We start from the raw sequence: 22,502 nt of genomic DNA on the forward strand, positions 1-22,502 counted from the left end.
TAGTTCTCAATCTCTATTCATGCTGAAGCAATTTGCATTATACTTAGCCCAGAGTCAGAGGAGCTAAGATGGATCATGATTCGCAAAACAACTTTTAATATTCAGATAAAACCTGAAGGCCTGCCTTCTACTTGCAAATCTGTGCCCAAAGTCTGTGTACTTGAAGATAAATAACCCACCTGAAAATTATATGGATGCTCACAGCTCTACTGCTTATTTACATGTATGTTAGTTTTTGGTTTTTTTTAATCCTGTCTTCTGCAGTGCTTTTAAATGTTTTGCTAAGCTGTAAAATGATTTTGCTGCTTCTGCCCGTGAGAGAGCAGCTAAGCAAGACTGACAAACCTGGAAGCTTCTGAATGACTCTTCAGTGAGCACCATGCTGGGGTCTCTTAATAGGATTTTTGTGTGTACACCTTGGTTTGACCTTCTAAATTCTGTCCTGTGGGGTGTGCTGTAATGAGACAGATCCAGAGAACAGCAAAGCCTCGATTTCTAATAAAGCTCTACAGAGGGTTTGGAGAGCTGGTTTGGGAAATATAGCTTCTGACTAAAAATGTAGGCTGCTAGTGAGGTTTGAAGGGTTTTATTTCAAGGATGTTTCTCTGCTCTGTGTTTAATAGTGCCTGAAGTTCCCAGCAGTAATGACTCTCTGCATTTTCTGTCCATGGTTGAAATTGTCTGAAGGAGAAATTGCAGCAGTGTGTCTTCCCCCAGGTGTGTGGAGTGACACAGCCCTGCTGTGGCTGGCTGGAGAGGACAAGGGGGATTGGAAAATCAAGGGTTGGAAGTAAAGACTTGTGTGAAAAAGGTGATGATTTTAGTTTTAGAAACCAGGTTTAGAAGTACAATTTGCTGGTGCTGTGCCCGTGTTCACAGGGGTCCCAGGATGAGGGAAGAGATGAGGATCTGACTCCATGTTCAGAAGGCTGATTCATTATTTTATGATATATATTACATTCAAACTATACTAAAAGAATAGAAGAAAGGATTTCATGAGAACGCTGGCTAAGAATAGAATAGGAAAGAATGATAACAAAGATTTGTGGCTCACCTCTCTGTCCGAGCCAGCTGTGATTGGCCATTAATTAGAAACAACCACATCAGACCAATCACAGCTGCACCTGTTGCATTCCACAGCAGCAGATAACCATTGTTCACATTTTGTTCCTGAGGGCTCTCAGCTTCTCAGGAGGAAAAATCCTAAGGAAAGGATTTTCTTTAAAAGATGTCTCTGACACTACTGCTTTTACTACATGGATTAACTGCATAGTAACAGCATTTGGGAGTTTTCAAAGGCAACCAAAAATAAAGTCATGGGTGTTTATCTGAGTACACAAACTTTGAAAGGAATGGCAAAGACATTTTATGTTATTTTGTTTCTCCAGGCATTGACAGATGTTAAAGCTGGGGAAGTAGTGACATCTAATTAAAAGACAAATACCTTATTACATGGAAAGGGAAATTAGAGGGAAATCTGGCTTTTAATGTTATGAGAACTACAGACAAATTTGCAGAAGGACTTAGGTGATTAAATAGGTGTAGAAAACATCCAGTTTGAATTGCTTTTGCATAACTGGGCAGAAACCCGAAGATGGTTCAGTCCTCCCAGTTTAGTAATGAAGTTTAAACACATACTGTTTGATACAATTCTTGACCTTATATTAAATTCACAGGTTGATAATTAACTTCACAGGGAAAAGTGGTATTGCTAAATACTAATTTAATTATATTGTTGGGAAGCAAAGAGAGAAGGAGAAGCCTTCCTGCTGGTGAGGTACTACGCACACAGGAATTAATAGGATATTTTAAAAGCTCATGCTTTTTCAGCACCTGAATGTAATTTGTAAATGTCTGTTCCCAACTGGCTCAGAATTTTAACCATCTTTGCTAATTGCCATATTACAAAACATACATATGTCAAAATATGACATACATATGTCAAAATAGAAACACCTAGATTTCTCTCCCTTTCTGAATGGCAAGGGTGCTCCTGGGTTTCTTTGAATTACTGATGCCTCCAGGTCCCAGAGCTCTCTGAACCCCTCCATGCTAAATGAAAAGGCCTCACTCATCCCATGGAAAAACTACCATGAAACAATCAATTTCTGGATTTATAACATTCCTCTTGCTGTTCCTCTAACAATTAACCAAAGTAAAATAAAAGACTGTTAATGGCAGTGATAACAAATTAAAGAAGAATAAAGCTTACTCAACATGTTAATTCTATTTTCCACTTGGGTACTACTCAAAACATCAGAGCAAATAGAGTGAGAGCAAATATGTCCCCTGGAAAGCCAACTGGCTGAAGTTAGCCTTTCACAAGTAAGAACTACTACCCAAATACAATTGCTCTCCTTGGATCCAGCTGGCAGATGCTAAAATAATCCCCCTTCACACGGTGGTTTGAGAGGCCTTTTCAAATTGCTTTGTTTTCTTCCAAGGAAAAACAGATGAAACGGGATACCCATTTTTTCAGGGCTTTTTTTTTACCTTTCTGTCATCTTGATACATGGTCCCTTCCCATACAACAGAAGGGATGGATTTTCCCAGAGTGGCTGGCATTAACTGAGGGAGATCTCATCTGTAGCCCAGAGTGATGTGCAAGGTGTGAGTGATCCAGGTGCTTAGAGCATACCCAAACTGGCTGGAGTTAGCCCTTCACAAGTAGTACTAAATAAAGCCAAATAAAATTACTGTCCTTGGATTCAGCTGGCAGATGCTAAAAGAATCAAGTGCTTAGAGGATACCCACATCTGGGCAATTTCCACTGCTGAAAACCCTTCTGCTGGACATAATGCCAGTGCCACTGGAATATAATCTGTGCCAGTGGGATCACTGCACCACTTGAGCAGGTGATATTCATAGGCTAGAATTAAAAACCAACAAATAAACGAACAAAAACCTGTAAAACTGACATCATTCATGCAGTATTGCCCAAACAAATTAATACATATTGGACTCACTCTTTAGAACCATCCCTCCCTTTTTGCAGTGCTTTTCATTATGAAGTCAGTATTGCTGAGAATTTTAGCTTCTGCTGCTATTTCTCTGAGTGCTGCAGTCTGCCTGGATGGAAGAGGGACAGGAGGAAAAGTGACCTGGTGGGAGACACAGCAGCAGACCAAAGGTCCTGGAGGGCACAGGGATTTCCTTCAAGGAGTGCTGATCCACTTTGGGTAATGATGGTTTGGGTAATTAAGCCTGAAATACAAGTAGGATTCAGTAAGTAGAACTGAATTTTGATTTAACCTTCTGATGGGTTATGCAAAGAGAGGAGCACTGAAAAGGGGGAATTTCTTAATGGTATTGACTCCTGTCACCGCACTGGACATTCTTGGGGCAAAGGCTACTCAGCTGGAAAATTGGATGTGAGGAGGAGGAGGAGGAGGAGAAGGCTCTGTGGCTCAGATGTTCAACTGTGCAGTGCTGCTTGCTTGGGAATTAACACAAAGCAGAAAAAGCAGTGCACAGTTAAGTTTCTTGCCTCATAGTGATGCATGCACTGATGTTAATTTTGGCAGCATTTTGGCTTTAGAACAGTCCCAGCCCTTGTGTTTGTGGACACCCCAAAAAATGGATTTGGCTTAGAGAAAAACAGATGCTGTGTGGTGTGCCCAGAGGTGGAAACAATGCTGTTACCATTGGTTTGCAGTGACTGTGCCCTCCTTAGGTACAAATAATGCTGTTACCATTGCTTTGCAGTGACTGTGCCCTCCTTAGGTACAAATAATGCTGTTACCATTGGTTTGCAGTGACTGTGCCCTCCTTTGGGTACAAATAATGCTGTTACCATTGCTTTGCAGTGACTGTGCCCTCCTTTAGGTGACAGTGACCTGGGCTGAGCAGCCTATGGGGACAGGCATCTCCAATCTTTGTAACTTCTCTCCTGGAACAAACTAACATCCCTGGCAATGACAGCAGACCACAGCAGGGAGCTCACTGCCAGCTGAGGAAGATGGAAGGAGAGGAGGTTTGGTTAGCCAAGGTCATTAAATGGTGTCAAAAACAGAGCATATGGAGGTATGACAAGCTCCTTCTTTAATTATCAATTCAGCTCTGATCAAAATTTTCTGAAGTGACTAGGGATTTTAATTTTCTTTTTTGATTTGTTTTTTTTTTTTTTAATTGCTCATATGAAACTGAGATTTATATTTTTACAAAGTTTGCCTTTCTGAATGCAAGCTCCTCAAAAACGTGAAGGCAACCTTTGTAGTGCCTTAAATGAAAGATAAGATTGTTTCCTCTAAAACAGACTTCCTGAATGTCATTTCTTCCGAAAACAGGTTGATCTGTGTTTTAATATTAAAAGATGTCATGTTTTTTCTTGCCTTCCTATGTTAAAAAAGCCCCACAAACAGATGATGAGGGCAGGAGTAAATATTCCGTCTTTCATGGCTTTTGGTCACCATTGAATCCATTGTTTTGGTTAATTCTGAGGTGAAAACCTAAATGCAACATCTGGCTAAGGAATGGGGTTAGGGTTGTGGCTGAGCCCAGCCCTTAATGGAATTTTGTGGTTCTCACACAGAACTGTTTTCTGAATCAGATGTTCCATGCCTGATTTATTCATGCATGTGACACTTAATTACTTCTGCAGTAATTGAGACATCATTGAAGGAAGAGGGCGAGAGAGCTGTCAGCAGGAAAACCTCCACAAAATCAATATTGTGCCATCATTTGGTGCCCAGAGAAGCTGAGGGTGCCCCTGGATCCCAGGCTGGATGGGGCTCTGTGCCACCTGGGACAGTGTGAGGTGTCCCTGGCACAGGGACAGGAACCAGAGCAGCTTTAGGGCCCTTCCACACCAGAGAACCCTGTGATTCTGTGTCCTACAGCTTTTGTAGCTGCCATCTGAACACTTCAGGCAGTGGAGTGAGCAAGAAATGCTGAGCTGTCACCCCAGTGCCACCATTTCCCTGCTCACATGGATTTATTCCCAGCAAGACATTTTCAAGACAGTCTGCAGAGTTGAGAGAAGACTTTCAAAGAGCTTAGAGGGGAGTTTATTAGGTTTTTTGATAAAATGCTAATCTTTGATATGCCTGCCAGGACGTGGTTGCTTTGCCTGAGTTCTGTCATTGCTCCACTCGGTGCTTGAATGTTTTTAATGAATTCCTGTGTTTGTGCCTCATGTTGGAGCACTGAGAGCAAAATGAAGCCATTCCCATCAGTCAGAATGCCCAGCTGATGCATTACCAATAAACCTTGCTTTCAGCAGCTCATTGCCAATCCATTTGCTCCTCAGCACACTCTGATGTTGCTGGCTGTATTTTTAAGGTGCTGAGGTGTACTGATCCCTTGGAAGAGGACAAATCCTTATTTTCAGATCTCCTTCCCCGTGTGCATTCCGTGTTTGACATGTGCAGCTGCTGTTATCTGGGGAGGAGGGGAAGTGATCCAGCACCAAACTCTGGTTGGTCTGAGGTGAGCTGTGCCCTAAGGAACCAGGCTTACCTCACACCAGGCTCTTGGAAAGGTGTTGTGCTGGAGAGCCAGGGAGCCCGGGGCACTGGGGAGATCCAGCAGGTGCTTTTTGCATAAAATGTTTTAAATACAGGGTCTCTTTCCAGAGTGCCTCACCTCTACCTGTCTTCCATAAGGAATAAAACCTTAGATGGGGTTAGCAAAGTGTCATTTACGCTTTCTCTAGAGATGGAGCTGAATTAAGGAGGGGAATGCATAATCCTAACTGATAACAAGAGTGCAGGTGACAGGAAAAGTTAATACAAGCCGGTAAAGCACCTCCCTGCACCTTGGCAAAGTAATTACCTCAACCCAGAGCAGCGTGTGGTTTAAGAAAACATCTCCAGATCCCATTACATTTCCTGTGCTTCACAGACACCTCTGCAGGTCATATTTCTCTTCCCTCCTCACTCCTGCTGCAGCTCATAATGCAAAGCCATTTTTCATGCCCAGTAGCAGGGAATGGAAGGGAGAGGGATGAGCTGTCACCTGGAGGCTTTTGCAGGGGATCTGATGAAGGGCCAGGAGAGATGGAGCAGGTGACAGTTCATCTTTCTGCACTGCATTCCAAGCACTGAGGTTTGCTCTGATTGTGGGATCTGAGAGAGAGAAATAAACCACAGGTTTTTTTAATATATTTTTAAATTATTATTTATTATTTATATATTGTTTGTATATTTATTTACATTATTAATACAAAATATGAATATATTTTATATAAATATATTTCTATAAAATAATATTTACTTGTAAAATACATAAAAATTTTTATATATTTTATATATATTTATGTATTTTTGTCTTTTATTTATTATTTATATATTATATTATTTATATATTTATACTATTAATATTAAATATTGATGTATTTGTATATAGAATATTTATATAAAAATAATGTATATAATTTTTAAAATATATTTTAAAATGTATATATTTTTATATATTTTTATAATTATAATCCCATGTTGCCATGGGTTTTAATCCCATTCTGGCCTCACATATGAGCTTTCCATGCTTGTATGTTCAGTGATCATCACAGCAAAGGCAAATACTGGGCATGCACATGCCCCTTTTCTGCCTGACACCATCCAAGGTGAAGCCATATGTTCAAGTCCTCCTGCCTGATGTATCCAGATCTGAGTTTTGAAGCAGGTTGTGGTGGCCTTGATAGCCTAAAAAAAATAATTAGAGCTTCTGGATCAGCCCTGTTGGAGCCCTGCTGCCTCTGTCAGCTGACACCAGGAGCTGCTGGTGGCTTTCAGATCACCCTGCAGAAGAAACAATTCTGTTTTGCACATTATTATTACCTCATGTCCTTGGAGAGTTCATCCCTTTCCAGTCTGATTCTGGGGGTTTTTGTTGTCTGTGTTTCTTTCCCTGTATTTCACACCTGCTCCCAATTTGTCTCAAAGATGAGGTGTGTGTTTGTATGCTCCTTCTCTTTTTTTGGGGATTCTTTGCTTTTTCCCAGGATCAGTGCAGGGTGGTACCTGGAATTTGCTCCTCTGCCTGCTGCTGACCAGGCTGGCTTTGTCTCCCCTGTGCCTCAAGAACAACCACTAATAATTGTCAATCCCAGCAGAAAGTTGGAGAAAGGAACATGTGGCCAAGTTCTGTGAAATTCTCCAGGCTAAAGTCTCCAGACATCAGAACCAATTTAATTTGTCTGTCTAAAGGTTATTGCTCAAAGTTGAATAATGATGTGTTGCTTGAAGATGAGCAAATTGGATAGAAAGAGACGGGACCCATCCTCTAGATCTGAGATATCTCTGTGTTGTCAGCTTTGCAACAATTCCTGTAAAGCAGTGAAAAATCTCCTCTGGCCCAGGAGAGATGAGTGTGCTGACATTGAAGTAATTGGTTGGTCCGGGTGGTTATAGTGCAGTTATCTGGGCAGGAACAACTTGTCTGGGGTTTGACCCTCGTGGCCATTCCCTTGTTGGGACCAGAGTGGGGAGAAGACAGCTCAGCCCCTCTTGTCTCATCTGACTGGGCCCTGCAGAATGGAAAAGCAAGTATTTGCACTGTCAGAATGGAAATCCAAGTATTTGCACTGTCAGAAAGTCTCTTCAATCATTTCACTAAATGTCTTCCCATCCATCTGCCCCGCTGCAATTAGAGGGGGATGTGTTTATGATTGTTGGAGAGATGTTATTGTCAGAATGCAGGCAGCACAAGAGAATAAAAGGCTTCTCTCAGATTTTTGTATCAGCTTGAAAAGAACTGAGGGGTTAGTCTCAAAACACTTTTGTCACCGACATCTTTTATGGCAAATCCTTTCCTTAGGATTTTTTCTCCTGAGAAGCTGAGAGGCCTCAGGAACAAAATAAAAGCAATGATTATCTGCTGCTGGGGAATGCAACAGGTGCATCTGGGATTGGTCTCATGTGGCTGTTTCTAATTAATGGCCAATCACAGACAGAGAGCTGAGCCACAAACCTTTCTTATCATTCCTTCCTATTCTATCCTTAGCTAGGCTTCTGATGAAATCCTTTCTTCCTTTCTTTTAATATAGTTTTAATGTAACATATGTAATAGAATAATAAATGAATCCTTCTGAAACATGGAGTCAGATCCTCATCTCTTCTCTCATCCTTGGACTCCTGTGAACACTGTCACACACTTTAAACAGAGAGACTAAGAAAAGGAGAAGGGAAATAAAAACGCCTAATAGAATTCTTCATAGTGTCCCTCAGTGAAGCACCATGCTGGTAGCTGTAATCCAAAAAGTTGCAGTGCTGCAACAAGGGCACCTGGAGATGCTCACATGCCAAGTTTCAGCAAAGCCTGTGCCCGTGTTCACAGGGGTCTGAGGATGAGGGAAGAGATGAGGATCTGACTCCATGTTTCAGAAGGATTCATTTATTATTTTATTATATATATTACATTAAAACTATACTAAAAGAATGGAAGAAAGGATTTCATCAGAATGCTGGCTAAGAATAGAAAAAGAAGGAATGATAACAAAGGTTTGTGACTGGGTCAGAGTCCGAGCCAGCTGACTGTGATTGGCCATTAATTAGAAACCGCCACATGAGCCCAATCCCAGGTGCACCTGTTGCATTCCACAGCAGCAGATAACCATTGTTCACATTGTGTTCCTGAGGGCTCTCAGCTTCTCAGGAGGAAAAATCCTAAGGAAAGGATTTTCCATAAAAGATGTCTGTGACAATGGTTCTTGTTTGTATAAAACAAAAAAGAGGGAATTGTGGAAAGAGATGGGATAGAGTTGAGCTGCAGGCCATGGGACAAAACTGCAATGTTAGGACAGGTGCAATTTTACCTGAAGAGGGGGGACTTGTTCAGTGGTTGAGCTAAGCTCAGTCTGGAGTTCACTGTGGCACAAGGAAAAAATACCCTTGACTTGATTGCTTACAGGTAAATAATGGAAATCTATTTACAGCTCTAAACAGTATCCACTTACCATTTTTTCCTTAAATAGATGGGATTTTTTTCATTAATGTCCTGTTCTACTGCAAAGTGAAAGTTCAAAGCTGTGGTTATTATGTCCCATACTGAGATTGCGCCCTGTGATTAAGGCAAATGTCCAGACAAATGAAGAAACATGTATATCTGGGGGAATAGCTGTCAGGAGCATAAATGCCTGGCCAGTGGTGCAAAAACTCCCTCCAGATGCTTCTGCTTTCCCCCCACCTGATCCCTCTTTCTTTTAATTCTGTTATTTACAGTAGTCTCCAGAGAAGAAGTGAAACATCTCAGGGAACTGACTCCTTGTACTACAGGATACCAGACTTGGATAATTATCTGGGAATCCAGGGCCATCCAGCAGGTTATGTGGGTTAAGGCAATTGGAAAGTGTGCAGGAGAGCTCATAAATATCGGGATGAGACTGAGGCATTTCACAAGATGGAAATAACAGCTAATTATCACTTGAAAGATTTTTACAGTCTCTTCATTATTTGAATATAATTAACTGAGAGAAGTAAAATATTGCAGCCTGGTGAGATGAATCTTTGCCTTCAGAGAGGGGCCGTGCTCTTTGCATGGGAAAACTGTTCATTGGAATTAAGGCTGCACGATTTTTTTGCATATAGGTAGAATTAAAAGGGAAATACAAGAAATTGAAGTGTCCCTTGCAAGGTCTGGCTTATTGACATCTACTTTTGCTGGTGTGTAACTCAGCTGAGTGAGTACAATATTGCTCCTGGCTTTGCATTATGGATTTCTACATCACAACGGTTTAAGACCATTTCTGGTTATGAGAAAAGGCATAACCCTTTCCCACACACATTATCTTCTCTCTGTTATTATCCAAAAGTGTAATTTCTCTGTAGGATCCCCAAGCCCTGGCTGAGGGCAGGTTTGTTTTTGGTTGTGAGAAAAGGCATAACCCTTTTCACACACACATCAGCTTCTCCCTGCTGTTATCCAAAAGTGTAATTTCTCTGTAGGATCCCCAAGCCCTGGGTGAGGCCAGGTTTATTTTTGGTTATGAGAAAAGGCATAACCCTTTTCATGCATTATTTTCTCCCTGTTGTTATCCAAAAGTGTAATTTCTCTGTGGGATCCCCAAGCCTTGGGTGAGGGCAGGTCTGTTTTTGGGTGTGAGAAAAGGCATAACCCTTTTCACACACACATCAGCTTCTCCCTGTTGTTATTCAAAACTGTAATTTCCCTGTAGGATCCCCAATTCCTGGCTGAGGGCAGGTTTATTCACCGGGATAATGCAGCTCCAGAGAACCGATGGAAGGGGCACCATCATGTAAAAAGCACATTTTACTGCAAGCCAGATCCACCTGGTCCTGAATCGGTGATTTCACAGCTGTGGTTTATCACCTCTGCTCTAATTGCCTTCAGGCTGTCCATGGGGGTCTGAAGCAGATGTTCAGAGGCATCCCCGGGCTCCCCACACTCATCCTCACCCTCACTATCGGATTTTCCTTTTGGGTTTAAGGGAGAGAGGAGTGTGAGCGGCCGTCCCTACGGAGAGCTTCAGCCGAAGAGTTTTCCCCTGGATTTGCCAAGATTTCCCTGCCACAGAAACAACAACAACAACAACAACAAAAGAGCCCGAGGAGAGGGGGGAAGAAGGAAACTTGCCCTCCTGTGCTGTGGGAATTGCTTCCCGGGACGGGGTGGCACTTCGAGGGGGTGGCACTTTGGAGGGGTGGCACTTTGGGGGGTGGCACTTTAGAGGGGTGGCACTTCGAGGGGGTGGCACTTTGGGGGGGTGGCACTTTGGGGGGTGGCACTTTAGAGGGGTGGCACTTTAGAGGGGTGGCACTTTAGAGGGGTGGCACTTTAGAGGGGTGGCACTTTAGAGGGGTGGCACTTTAGAAGGGTGGCACTTTGGGGGGTGGCACTTTGGGGGGTGGCACTTTGGGGGGTGGCACTTTAGAGGGTGGCACTTCGGGGGGGTGGCACTTCGGGGGGGCGGCACTTTAGAGGGTGGCATTTGCGGGGGTCGCAAAGGGGTCGTGGGAGAACCCAGCCGTGAAGAGGGTGCGGGTCCTTGCTGGGGCTCCCTCCATCCCTTTCAGGCCAACTTTCCGGCGGCAGGGGACGAGAACGATTTCAGATCGATAGCTGCCGTGCTCAGCTCCGTCACAGGGACGCCAGGACGGGGATTTTAGCGCAGGGATTAAACCTGCACGGGTGCCCGTGGGCGTGCTCGGGGCGGCTGTGGAGAGGTGCCACCCCTCGCTCCTGTCGTGACTTGGCTTGTTCTGCGCCGGGGCACGGCACGAATGCGGCACAAGGCCAGAAAGTGCCGGTGATGGGGAGGCAGCAGCGGGGCCGGGGGCCGGACACAGCCCCAGAGCCTCTGCGGGCTCAGCTCCGCCGCCTCCCCTCGTGCCCCTGCTTGTAAGGGGCAGGGAGCAGGAGAGATGGCCAGCGAGGGGAGAGAAATCAATCAATCAATCCATCAATCGCCATCTTCCATCTTTGACAAAGCGATCAAGGCTCGCTCGGCCGCTCGGAGGGGCCGCTGTGGGGCAGCCCCGTCCCGGGGGGCAGCGCTCGCAGGGTCCCGGGGCTCCCTCGGGGGCAGCAGCGATGTCCCCCCTTCCCCTTTGATGGAAACACCGCCATCCCCCCCTGGAGAAACCGCCAGGGATTCTGCTCCTGAATTCCTGCTACTCCTGAATCCCCGCTGCCCCTGATGAGGGCTGCGAGGGCCCTTCGCCTGTGGCACAGGCAGCCACGGTGGCAAGGGGCTCAGAAAAATCATTTCAATGAACCTGACGGCGGCTAGCTGGTTAATTAAACTAGCTGGTTTATGAACCCCCCACGCTGGAGGGATTTGATTGGGTTTTGGAATGAACCGTAAATTCAAGCTCGGAGTTGGGACCCACGCAGGCGTTTCCATCCCGAATTCCCTGTGGGAAGGCAGGGGCGGCACGGGGCTGGGCTGCGCGGCCCGAGGCCGGCGGGACAAAGGAAATGTTTGCAAACCGAGCAGGGTGGCTCCAGGGTCTCCTCCCGGCCGGGAATGCATCCCTGGCTCCGGGGAGAGCCCCGGCCGTGCCCCTGCCGAGCTTTCCCGGGGTACAGGGGAAGGAGAAGCGCTCCTGACTTCCCAGAGAGCAAAGGAGATCGACTCCCTTCTGCCGGGGGTGAAACCTCGATTTCACCTTTACTGCTGATGGAGAAAACAAAAATATAACTTGGAGGAGAACGTGAAGAGTGAGTTATCCGAATTTTGGAAAAACAAAATAAGATAATCCAACGACTCTGGAAGACGTTGAGGAGCCTTCCCGACCAAAATGTCTCTTGGGCTCCTGTCCTGTGGCGCTGAATCCGGCCTTTAGAGAGGTGAATGTGCCCGGAGGTCAGCACGGCCGAGCTGAGGAGCAGCAGATCGCTCTGCGGCTGAGGGTGCCTCGGTAAGGGAGCGCTGCCAAGCACCGCCAGCCTCTCCCGTCCCTAAAGCTAAAAAGCCAAAGGCAGCTCCTGCCAGCGCCCCTCGGTTCCCCACCAGCCCCGCGGGGAGCGCACGGAATCACAGAATGGTCCGGCTCGGGAGGGATGCTCAAGTTCACCCAGCTCCGTTATCTGGGGCAGGGACACTCCCCAAGCCCAGGCTGCTGCTCTGCGTGACAGAACAGAGGGAGAAAGGTGATTTACAGACAGGAACGCGCAACCATGCACGGGCAGCGTGTGTAAAATAGCTGTACGTGCACATGGTAATTATATACCCATGGTATAGATAGCCCCGCGCTCGGGGATGTGCGAGGGAAAACATCCCAGCCGAGCGAGCGAGCGCGATGTGCGGCTCTGCGGGAGCCAGAAGCGTTCCTCAGCTGGGGGCTGGCCGATCCCCTCGGCAAAAAGCGATTTGGGCCGTTCTGCTTTGCTGGCCCCGCTCTCCGTGGGGCTGGCAGTAATTGCGGCAGCGAGGTTCAGCTGCTGCCGCCGCAGTGTCGGCCTGCCAGGGGGAAGCTCAGGAACAAAGCTGCCCTGTCCGTGTCCCCTGTCCCCATCCCTGTCCCTGCTCCGGGTGGCACCGCGCAGCCAGCGGCTCTGCAGCACCGCCTGCGAGAATTTCTTATTGACTTTTAAATATTTTTATTTACTCCGCCGTCCGAAGCAAAGGCTGGCAAGCCGTGGAAGCCTGAAGGACGCAGGAGCAAGGCGTGTGTGCCGGCGGGTCCTGCCCCCCCGCTCCGCTTACGCCAAAGTGTGAAATACTCTCCGGAGAAGCTGACACCAGCACGGGCTATGCGGAGGAGCAGCGTCGCTGACGCTGAAATAACCGGGAAGGTTGCGTAGGGAGCATCCCGATTCGCCAATGCGCTTTTCATCTTTCCTTTTCTTTTTTTTTTTTTTTTTTTTTTTTTTTTTTTTTTTTTTTTTGTCGGAGTGAACAAAATCATCTCGTGCTCAACAAATCTTTGAGAAAGCCCCTCAAGCAGCAAATCACACGTACAAGATGTGGGCAGGTGTGAAACATTTCGTTGCAAAAACGTGATTGTCAGTCAACACCTGACTTTTAATGACGAATAATTTCTCCCCCAATAATCGAACGTAAATGCTTTGATGGGTGGGGGAAGAGCACCAGCAATTTCAGGGCTGATGCCGTCATCTCTGCTCACACTGAAATGCTCTTCAGACAGTTTTGATGACAGAAAACCTTGTTTTCTTGTGTGTATCGTTTAAATTTAATTGGAGTTTCCCCCATGAGGCACAGTAAAAATAAACGATACAATGCAATTTCGTGCAACGAGACCGAGAAAGACACAATCTAAATGCATTTCGGTGCTTTATACATAGTGAGCTTCTCGCTCCGTGTATAGGTATGTGGTTAGACACAAAACCGATAATGTTTATGGTTTTATTTTAATATTCGTGTATATAAATTGTATATATTATATACAATATAATATATATTGATAACATGTATATATGTACGTATATATGTATACATACATACATATAATGTGATATATATTATATATGTATATAATATATATTGATTATATGTATGTATAGATGTATGTATATTTGTGTATATATATACATATATATTATATGATATATGTATATAATATATATTGATTATATGTATGTGTATATGTATATATATATATATATAGTATGATATGTGTGTATATTGTATAGATCGATAACCTGTATAAACGAGCTATTATAACACCTGCTCTGTGAACTGCGGAAATGCAGGTTTTAGAAAGGGAGCTGTGTTTCGCCGCAGTGAGAGGGAGGAGGAAGAGGAGCAGAAATGGAAGGTCTGTCCCCGTTTCTCCCTGCCCTGGGTGCAGCAGTACGTGTTTCCCACATGTTCCCAAAGTTGTGCCGTGCTGGGGCTGGCCATCAGCCCCCACATGAGTCACAGGGAGCACGCAATGCCACTGCCGCGGCAGTGACAGCCAGCCCGGCTCCCCGTGTCCCTTTAAAATCCCAAACCGAGCCTAATGATTTATCAAACTCCTATTATCAAGAAAATGTCACGCGAAGGGCACCTTGCTATGCACTGACGCAAACCCGGTCTTTCCCAAGGAAGTATAGAAAGCTTTGCTGTGAACTGGGCAAAACCCAGTCTGACAATTGCCCGTACTGCTCCTTCCACCTCTGCCGGCTCCGTCTGGGGCTATTTCAGACATGGTGAGTGCGGGGTTTTTTCTCTCGGCCGCCGAGCGGGGCTGGAGGCGCCAGGAAAGGGGAGCTGTCCGCGGTGCTGAGGGTAGGGATGGATGCTGCGGGAAGGGCGAGCGCGGGCAGAGCGGGGGCACCCCAAAATGCCCTCATTGAGTGGCCCAGTCCCTGCAGACTGCATCCCCGGTGCCGGGAGAGTGGGATTACGATGGAGAGAAAACTTGTGGGGAAATGGTGATGGGGAGTTTTGTGAGACACTGAAAAAATAAAGGGTGTGTGTAAAGCTAACATTAAACTGATGGGAAAGGTGAGGCTCGCCTTCAGGTTGCTTAATGTATAAAATGAAGATAAATTTTAAATTGTGGTTTTAAACTGGAGGGAAAGGTGGAGGTGAGTGTCCGAGTGTCGTCAGTAATCTATCTAATGAAGCTTAAATAAAATCTTCGGCATTATGTGAATAGGAAATATAAGAAAAAGAATGGGGGAAAGCTACTGTTAGTGGCGTTAATCCCACTGTGGCAGTGCGGTTATGTTTTTGGGTTTTTTAGCATTTCACTCTCTTGCTGGCGGGCTTTGAAGCGTAGCAGCCAGCTCAGAAATCTTCACCAGCACTATTTCACTTGTTTTTTAACATCCCCGGTTGCCTACAGGGCAGCTTGTCTCTTGCTCATATATATTAAAAAAAAAAGGCCGATGTGCATTGTTGAATGACAGAAAGGAAATGGGGCGTAAAATTAAAGAATCTTTCTACACTGGTGATAGGGAAGGGAGCATCCTACAGTCGTGATGTGAAATCTAACGAGGTCTGGCGGCGCAGTGCTGTAGAAACACTTCTTTAAACTTGAATTACGGGTTTGCAGATGTCAGTGTTGGTTTTTGTTTGAGGTTTGTTGTTGGGGGTTTTTGGGGGGAATTGTGGTGAGGGTTCTTTGTGTACCGCGCTCTTTTCCCCCCCAGAGTATTAACGTGGAATGGGAGGGCAAGCAGGAGGCTCCTGAAATTCTGCAACACTCCTGTATCCCGATTTTCTGGCGCATGCGTTTCCTGCACGAGGGCAAAAAATTCGTGTAATCTCCGCAGCGCCAGCACTTTTTTTTTTTTCCCCCTTCTTCTCCTTTTGGTAAAATATGTGACGTTCTCATTTTAGGATTACGCCAGTCAAAGGGATATGAGCAAGCAGCTCGTGAACAACCCTGAAGCGGTGGCTCCCGGACCCAACGAAGGTGCGGGAGTTGCGAGAGGCGAAAATGAGCCGCAAAACGCCCCTGTGCCAGCGGCCGCCGCCGCCAGCCTTGCCCGGTCACTGTCCAACGACAGCAAAGCCTTTCTCTCCGAGGAAGCGAAACCCAGCGAGCTGGAGAGGACCAAAGTGGGGGTCTGCAAGCTGAGCAGCACCCCGGTGCAAGCCAACTCCGCCGTCCGGAGGGAATCTGCGGAGAGCCTCCCCTGCACGCCGGGCAATCCCGGGGCAGGGACAGCCGGGCCGGCTGCGATCCCGCACTGCAAAATCCCCGCTCTGCAGAGCTCGGACGGGAACGCTGCCCTGGGCCTCGGCAAGGGCTCGCTGGAGCACAGCAACGCCTGGGCGACCCTGAGCCAGAGCACCGTGGTGCTGGGCGCCGACGGCAACACCTCTGTCCTCCCCGGCACAGTGGAGGGGGTGAGTTGTCTCCTCGCAGGCTCTTGGGTGGGAGAGGCTTCGCCGCTCGGCACCGATTTGGGGTGGAAGTTCTGAATTCAGGTGGCCATGAGCCGGGGATGGGCCCGTGGCGCAGGGAGGGGCGAGGAAGAAGCGGGGAGAGGATCTGGGATCCAGCGGTCAGTGCTGAGGATGAATTGCGGTGCTGCGGGTGCTCACGATGTACTAGAACTACGAACGAGCATCCCGCGTCATCCCGGCCGGCTCCGGAGCCCTGCCTGCGGCTACAGCGCGGCTCTGACCCTCATCCTCACATGAGGGCTGCTCCTGTGCACGCCTGAAGGGCGCCTTGCCCTTCCCCTCCTCAGGCTCCTCCGCCTGCCCAAACCCCCGGGGGCTGCGTGCCTCGCACCCCGTAACCAAAACTCGGGGGAAATCAAGCAGAGCAATGCCACAAGAGGTCCCGGGAGGGAGGGGATGCTGCGGGGCCGAGCAGGCGCCGCTCCCCGCTCCCCACAGTCCCTCTCCTGCTGCCCACCCGCATTTACCCTGCAGGCCTGCGGTGAAAGCCATTCCCACTGCTCCTGGCTGCGCTGGGAACCTTCACTGCTCCTGACCCTCCAGGGGCAGTAAAAGCATTCCCACTGCCCCTGGCTGGGCCGGGAACCGGCGCTCCCTCCGGACCCTCCAGAGGCCACCGAGCGCTTCCAGCCCCAGGGGAGGCGATGGGGATCAGGAGCAGGGAGACCCTCGCCGAGCGCTCTGTGCAGGGCCGTGTTTAACCCCCTTTTTCGCGCATTTTTCCCTAAAGGAGAGGCCTGTGGGTGGCCGGGGCCCGGGGCTCGCAGGGGCTCCCACACGCCGGGCCTGTGTGTGCTAACGGGGCTGCTCTCCCATCTCTCTCTCTGCTCTCCCCCCTACCTTTTCTCCCCCATTTTTAGGAAGACGATGTGGGGGATGAAAATAAAGCCCGAGGGAACTGGTCCAGCAAGCTGGATTTCATCCTCTCCATGGTGGGTTACGCGGTGGGGCTGGGCAATGTCTGGAGGTTCCCGTACCTGGCCTTTAAGAATGGGGGAGGTATGATGGCTTTTTCCTGTCTCTCTACCTGCGCTACCGAGCGGGGCTGAGCCGGTCCCGGCCTTTTGGCGGGGAGAAACACGAGGGAAGCGGGGACGGCGGCTTCCCATGGCCGGGCAGCCAGCCCCGGGCTGCGGGGGCACCTGGGACCGTCACACACCCTGGGGAAACATTTGTCTGGGGAGGTTTTGAGGTTTTGTTCGGTTGGTTTTGTTTTGTTTCTGTTTGGTTGGGTTTGGGTTTTTTTGTTGCTTATTTTCCCCGGTTTTTTTTTTTTTTTTTTTTTTTTAATGGGTTTTTTTTTTCGTGTTATTTTTGGTTTTGGTGGGTTTTTTTTGGTTTTTTTTTTTTTAATTTAATTTGGTTTGGGTTTTTTTGTTCGCGTTATTTTTGGTTTTGGTGTTTTTTGCTTTTTTAATTTTTTCTTGATTTGATTTGGGGTTTTTTGTTTGCGTTATTTTTGGGTTTGGTGGTTTTTTTGTTTGGGGTTTTTTTTTGTTTGATTTGGGGTTTTTTGTTCCCGTTATTTTTGGTTTTGGTGGTTTTTGTTTGTTTTTTTTTTGTTTGTTTGATTTGATTTGGGCTTTTTTGTTCGCGTAATTTTTTGTTTTGGTGGGGGGTTTTTGTGGTTTTTTTGTTTGTTTTGTTTTGTTTTATTTGTTTGATTTGGTTTGGGGTTTTTTTTGTTGGCGTTATTTTTGATGGTTTTTTGGTTGTTTTTTTTTTTTTTTTGTTGTTTTTTGGTGGTCACCTCTGAAAGCAGGAAAGCCCTGACAGACGAGATTTCCTTAAAAGGGAGCGCTTTCCTTAAACAAACACCTGCAATTGGCGCTGGCCGAGAGGGAGGGGGGCGGAGGGGCGGGATGAGCGCAGGGCAGGGCTCCGGATCCCCCTGCCCTCCCTCGGTCACACACGGGCTCCGAACCCGCGATCGGGGCCGTGGGGAAACAGGAGGGACTGCAGAGTCGGGATCCCGAGTGGAGACACCCCGTTATTTCCTGAGCCTTGGGGGAATTGTTTTAAATCTCTCCACGATCCGATTGAAAAAGGATCGTTTGAAATAGAGTGAATGTCGGTGGGCTGAGTAGAGGAGAAGCTGGAAGAGGGGCTGTGCCGTTTGCAGGTTACAAGGGGAAGAAGAAGAAGGAGTTTATTTGCAGGGTTCTCCCACCAGAGGCTCTTACTGAAACGGAGAGTCCGTGGATGTTACTGGGTTAAAGCCCTGCAGCTGCAAACCCCTTCCCTCTGCCAAAGGGCTCTCAGCCCAGGGGAGCGGTGCTGCGATCATGGAAAGCAGTTTTGTACAGCCCGTGACAGCCCTTTCCTGCGACGGGAGAGGCAATTTTAAAGAACTATTTTAACATTGTGAGCTTTTTTTTTTTTTCTTTTCATTTTATACGTAGACACTTCTAAGTGGGAGGTGTTAAAGACTCATTTAGCAATAATGAGGATTTCCTGTCTGTAGAAAACGCTGGAAATGTAGAAAGCTGACGCCCTTCTTCCCCCCTCCACCCCATCCGAGGCTGTCGGCACCGGGAATCGATAACAAACCGAAACATTTTAATAGAAAAATTTTTTAAAATGTTAGAAAAATGTCTTGACTAAGTTGTCCCCATATCACGGGGTGATTCAGGTTGCTCTCTCTTCTCTCCCCCCCGCCCTCACAAGGTGCGTTTCTCATCCCCTATTTGATGATGTTGGCTCTAGCTGGGATCCCCATTTTCTTCCTGGAAGTGTCCCTGGGGCAGTTTGCTAGTCAGGGCCCCGTGTCGGTGTGGAAAGCCATCCCCGCGCTGCAAGGTGAGCGGGGCAGCGCCGGGCGGGAGCATGGCCCGTGCTGGGGCTCCCGCATGGCTGCAGCCGCCCGGGCCCGCCCCGCCGCATGCCGGGGTCACCCTCCGTCCCTGCATCCATCCCTGCCTCCCTCCATCAGTCCCTGCATCCATCCCTGCCTCCCTCCATCCCTCTCTCCATCCCTTCATCCCTCCCTCCGTCCGTCCGTCCCTCCATCCTCCATCCCTCCCTGCATCCATCCCTGCCTCCCTCCATCCGTCCCTGCATCCATCCCTGCCTCCATCCATCCATCCATCCATCCATCCATCCATCCATCCATCCATCCATCCATCCATCCATCCATCCATCCATCCATCCATCCTTCCATCCCTCCCTCCCTTCCTGCTATTCATCCCTCCCCGCTATCCCTCCCTCCCTCCCTCCCTCCTATTCATCCCTCCCTGCTATCCCTCCCTCCCTCCCTCCTATTCATCCCTCCCTGCTATCCCTCCATCCATCCCTCTGTCCATCCACCCCTCCCTCCCTCCCTCCCTCCCTCCCTCCATCCCTGCCTCCATCCCTGCCTCCATGCCTCCATGCCTCCCTACATCCATCCATCCATCCATCCATCCATCCATCCATCCCTCCCTCCATCCCTGCCTCCCGCAGCGGGCTGTCCCCGTCGCTGTCCCCGTGTCTGTCCCGCGCCAGAGGAGCCTCGCTGCTCGGCAGCCGCCCGCGTTGATGGCTTTCCGTGCTGTCGCCCCGTGTGTCCGCAGGCTGCGGCATCGCCATGCTGATCATCTCGGTGCTGATAGCCATTTACTACAACATCATCCTCTGCTACACCCTCTTCTACCTGTTCGCCTCCTTCGTGCCCGTGCTGCCCTGGGCCTCCTGCAGCAACCCCTGGAACACGCCCGACTGCAAGGACAAAAACAAACTTCTGCTGGGTAAGGCGGGACGCGCTTGTACTCTCCTTTTGGTGGCGGGTTGGGTTTGGTTTGGAAATTCGCGGCCGTGGTGTTTTCCAGAGGCTTCTGCAGCTCAGCTGCGCCCCTGGGAGATGCCAGAGGAGACTGCGGATGGCCCTGGGGAACAACAGTCCGTGTGATCTGTGTCCCATGGGCACTTCCCTCTGCTTTTATTTAAAATTCTCCTTACTGAGCATAGATTAGATTTGTTAATTTAAATGCTTTAAAAATGCCGATTTTTTTTCCCCCGGAGGAAAACTCAGTGTAGGCAACAAAATGCCACAGCTGGCAGCCTGGAGTGCCTGCTAAAGACGAATTATTTGTCTTTAGAGAAGCTTCTCTTAAACGAAAAAACAAAAACCGTTTCTGCAAACGGTCCCAAACACACGATGGCATGAAAATGAAAGGAAGTTAATCTAGTTAACGACCTTTTGGAAAAGGTGTCACAACTGAACAAAAGCTCAAGTAATTAGGTGTGATCTAATGCATTCTTGTCGTTTTACAACAACAACAACAAATCTGTGTGCTTTATTTTTCTGTTCCCTCACCTCATTTCTTCCTAGATTCCTGCATCATTGGCGACCACCCAAAAATACAAATCAAGAACTCTACTTTCTGTATGAGTGCCTATCCAAATCTAACCATGGTTAACTTCACCAGGGAAGGAAACAAAACATTTGTCAGTGGGAGTGAAGAATACTTCAAGTAAGATCTTTCTTTGTTCAGAAAAATTATGTTGCTCTTTCTGTAAAATCCATTGGAACATGGCTTGGAAAATCAGAAATGCAGTAGTGAAGGGCAGCAAATGATGCTCTTTTCTTTTTGTGCTTCGGAATGATGAGAGCTGAACGGAAATGCTGGATTACTTGTTTTCAGTTCCTGTGGTGTTTAGCACAGCTGGGGTGTTGGCCCATGCCCGGCACTTTTATCTACTACTGCAATGCAGATAAATAAAATAATACATGGTGAGAATCACTGGAACCATCTAGAGAAACTGCTGAGGACACTGAGGCAGAACAAAAAAGGAATTTGCACTGAGTTGCTGCCTGTGGTTGCTTCCATTATTTTTTTTCTGAAATTTTTTAATTTCTTTTTTTTCCTTCTTATTCTTAGGTACTTTGTATTGAAGATTTCAGCAGGGATTGAATATCCTGGTGAGATTAGATGGCCCTTGGCATTATCTCTTTTCCTAGCCTGGGTGATTGTTTATGCCTCCCTTGCTAAAGGAATCAAATCATCAGGAAAAGTAAGAACAATGTTTGTGACTGTACACTCACAGGAAAGCAGGGTGCTGGGTTTTAGGGACTCACACTCTCATTTAAGGGATGAATCACTGAAAATATTTTCAGTAAATTACTAAGTATTAATTGAAATGCCTTTTTCCTCTCTGTCTTTTCCTTTACAGTCAAAACAGAAACTATTTTTGTTTGATATTTTTTCTCTAACCTTCAATAAATTTAAAATGAACTTTTCAGCTGCACTAAGCAGTGGGATGACACAAGTGGTACTTTGCAGCCTTCCCTAGTCTGCATGGGAAGGATTTATTAATTTCTTCATAAAAATTCTGCAGTCATCTCTCATTTCCTTGGAATCCAGGAAATTGGGATGTAAATTAGGATGCTGAGCAACATATTTGAAAACCAGAACTGAGCTTTTTAAAAAAAGCTCAATGTGGGTGTGTGTGTGTGTGATCAACACAAGTGGGTATTTCCTGGGATAAAGACAGTGGAAATGGAGATGGGAATAATTTTCTGGAGCTGGTCCCAGAGTTTGAAGAGATTGGGAAGAAAATCTCCTCTGTAAAGGTGGTGAGGTCCTGCAGGGCTGCCCAGAGAAGCTGTGGCTGCCCCATCCCTGGAGATGTCCAAGGCCAGGCTGGGCTGGGTTTGGCTCATCCTGGCCTAGGGGAAGGTGTTCCTGCCCATGGCAGGGGCTGGAATGAGATGATCTTTCAGGTCCCAAATCATTCTGTGATACAATTTCATCATGTGTTGGTATGATTCTGTTTTGTTTAGGACCAGACGTTGATGTGAAAACAAAAAATAATTTCAAATATTTAAGTGTAAGGCTTACCTGGCCAGAATCTGAACATTTTATCTGGGCTGTGTTCCAGATAATTATTAAAACATTAAACACAAAATAATTTCAAATATCTAAGTGTAAAGCTTACCTGTCTATAATCCAACCATTTTATCTGAGCTGTGTTCCAGATAATTATTAGAACATTAAACACACAGCCACTGTTGTGTATTTAGACTCCATGATGATCAGGTCTGTCTAGCTAACTGCAGAATTTCCTTTTTTATGAATTTGGACCATAGCTATCATCATGGTGATTGGTGATATGTAATTATTAAGAGTTACAAACAGTAATAAAAATCCTTCAGGCTTTTTTTTTTTTTTTTTTTTTTTTTAGTTAAATACAGAAAAATATAGAAGAAAACTACAGAAATGTGTTACTGAATGGCATTTCACATTTAATTTCCGCTGAA

General features: G+C 46.9%; 1 protein-coding gene across 1 annotated transcript in view; it reads left to right on the forward strand.

The window, feature by feature from the left end:
* Positions 1 to 16,021: 16,021 nt before the first annotated feature.
* Positions 16,022 to 22,502, forward strand: part of SLC6A5 (solute carrier family 6 member 5) — a 28,764-nt gene continuing 22,283 nt past the window's right edge. The window contains exons 1-7 of the mRNA XM_058025970.1: positions 16,022 to 16,208; positions 16,456 to 16,463; positions 17,125 to 17,263; positions 18,932 to 19,063; positions 19,816 to 19,989; positions 20,574 to 20,715; positions 21,124 to 21,256. Coding sequence (XP_057881953.1) covers positions 17,194 to 17,263; positions 18,932 to 19,063; positions 19,816 to 19,989; positions 20,574 to 20,715; positions 21,124 to 21,256 — 651 coding nt within the window. The 5' untranslated portion in view covers positions 16,022 to 16,208; positions 16,456 to 16,463; positions 17,125 to 17,193. The remainder of the gene's footprint in view (positions 16,209 to 16,455; positions 16,464 to 17,124; positions 17,264 to 18,931; positions 19,064 to 19,815; positions 19,990 to 20,573; positions 20,716 to 21,123; positions 21,257 to 22,502) is intronic.

Source organism: Melospiza georgiana, chromosome 6, assembly GCF_028018845.1.
Source record: "Melospiza georgiana isolate bMelGeo1 chromosome 6, bMelGeo1.pri, whole genome shotgun sequence".
In the NCBI taxonomy this organism is placed as follows: Eukaryota; Metazoa; Chordata; class Aves; order Passeriformes; family Passerellidae; genus Melospiza; species Melospiza georgiana.